Source organism: Colobus angolensis, unplaced genomic scaffold, assembly GCF_000951035.1.
Source record: "Colobus angolensis palliatus isolate OR3802 unplaced genomic scaffold, Cang.pa_1.0 Scaffold93, whole genome shotgun sequence".
NCBI classification, from domain to species: Eukaryota; Metazoa; Chordata; class Mammalia; order Primates; family Cercopithecidae; genus Colobus; species Colobus angolensis.
Genome location: NW_012123265.1, coordinates 3,797,747 through 3,798,617, shown reverse-complemented (window position 1 = coordinate 3,798,617; position 871 = coordinate 3,797,747). Strand labels below are relative to the sequence as shown.

At 56.6% G+C, this 871-nt stretch overlaps 1 protein-coding gene across 1 annotated transcript in view; it reads right to left on the bottom strand.

Moving 5' to 3' along the window:
* The window catches only part of LOC105504638, a 78,384-nt gene that overhangs the window by 26,724 nt on the left and 50,789 nt on the right, over positions 1 to 871 (bottom strand). The window contains exon 5 of the mRNA XM_011932145.1: positions 21 to 144. Coding sequence (XP_011787535.1) covers positions 21 to 144 — 124 coding nt within the window. The remainder of the gene's footprint in view (positions 1 to 20; positions 145 to 871) is intronic.

Here is an 871-nt window from a genome sequence, read left to right as displayed (position 1 = left end):
GGCCCGGCCCCCGACCTCACCTTCCCTCGGGACCCAGGCGGAGCCAGCTAGGGGCGGGCACCTGGGGCGGCGCAAAGGCGTCCTGATCTCTGCATTTTGGTCTCTGAAGGGGCTTGAGAGGCCGCCGGGGCGCTGGGCACGGGACTGGGAGTCAGACCCAGGGAAGTCTCCTCGGAATAAGGGAGCAAAACGCGCTCTTTTGATGTTATTATTCCCCCAGCCCCTCCCCCGCTCACCTGGGCGCCCAAAGGGAGCAGAAGACTTGGAGGAGTAGTCCTGAATTTAACGTTTTATTTTATTTGGCCGGGCGCAGTGGCTCACGCCTGTAATCCCAGCACTTTGGAAGGCCGAGGCCAGCGGATCACCTGAGGTCAGGAGTTCAAAACCAACCTGGCCAACATGGCGAAACCGTCTCTACTAAAAATGCAAAAATTAGCCGGGCTGATGGTGCGCACCTATGATCCCAGCTATTTGGGAAACTGAGGCACAGGAATCGCTTGAACACGGAAGGCAGAGGTTGCAGAGAGCCAAGATCACACCACTGCACTCCAGCCTAGGTGAGAGCCAGACTCCGTCTCTCTCTCTCTCTCTGTCAGTATAGAGAGAGATGATTGTCCCCAGTCTCTCTCTCAGTCAAGAGAGAGAGAGAGAGACGGAGGCTGGGCGCAGGGCTCATGCCTGTAATCCCAGCGCTTTGAGAGGCCGAAGCGGTTGGATCACCAGAGGTCAGGAGTTCAAGACCAGCCTGGCCAACATGATGAATCCCCATCTCTACTAAAAATACAAAAAACTCCCCGGGCATGGTGTTGGGTGCCTATAATCCCAACTATTCAGGAGGCTGAGGCAGGAGAATTGCTTGAACCTGGGAGGC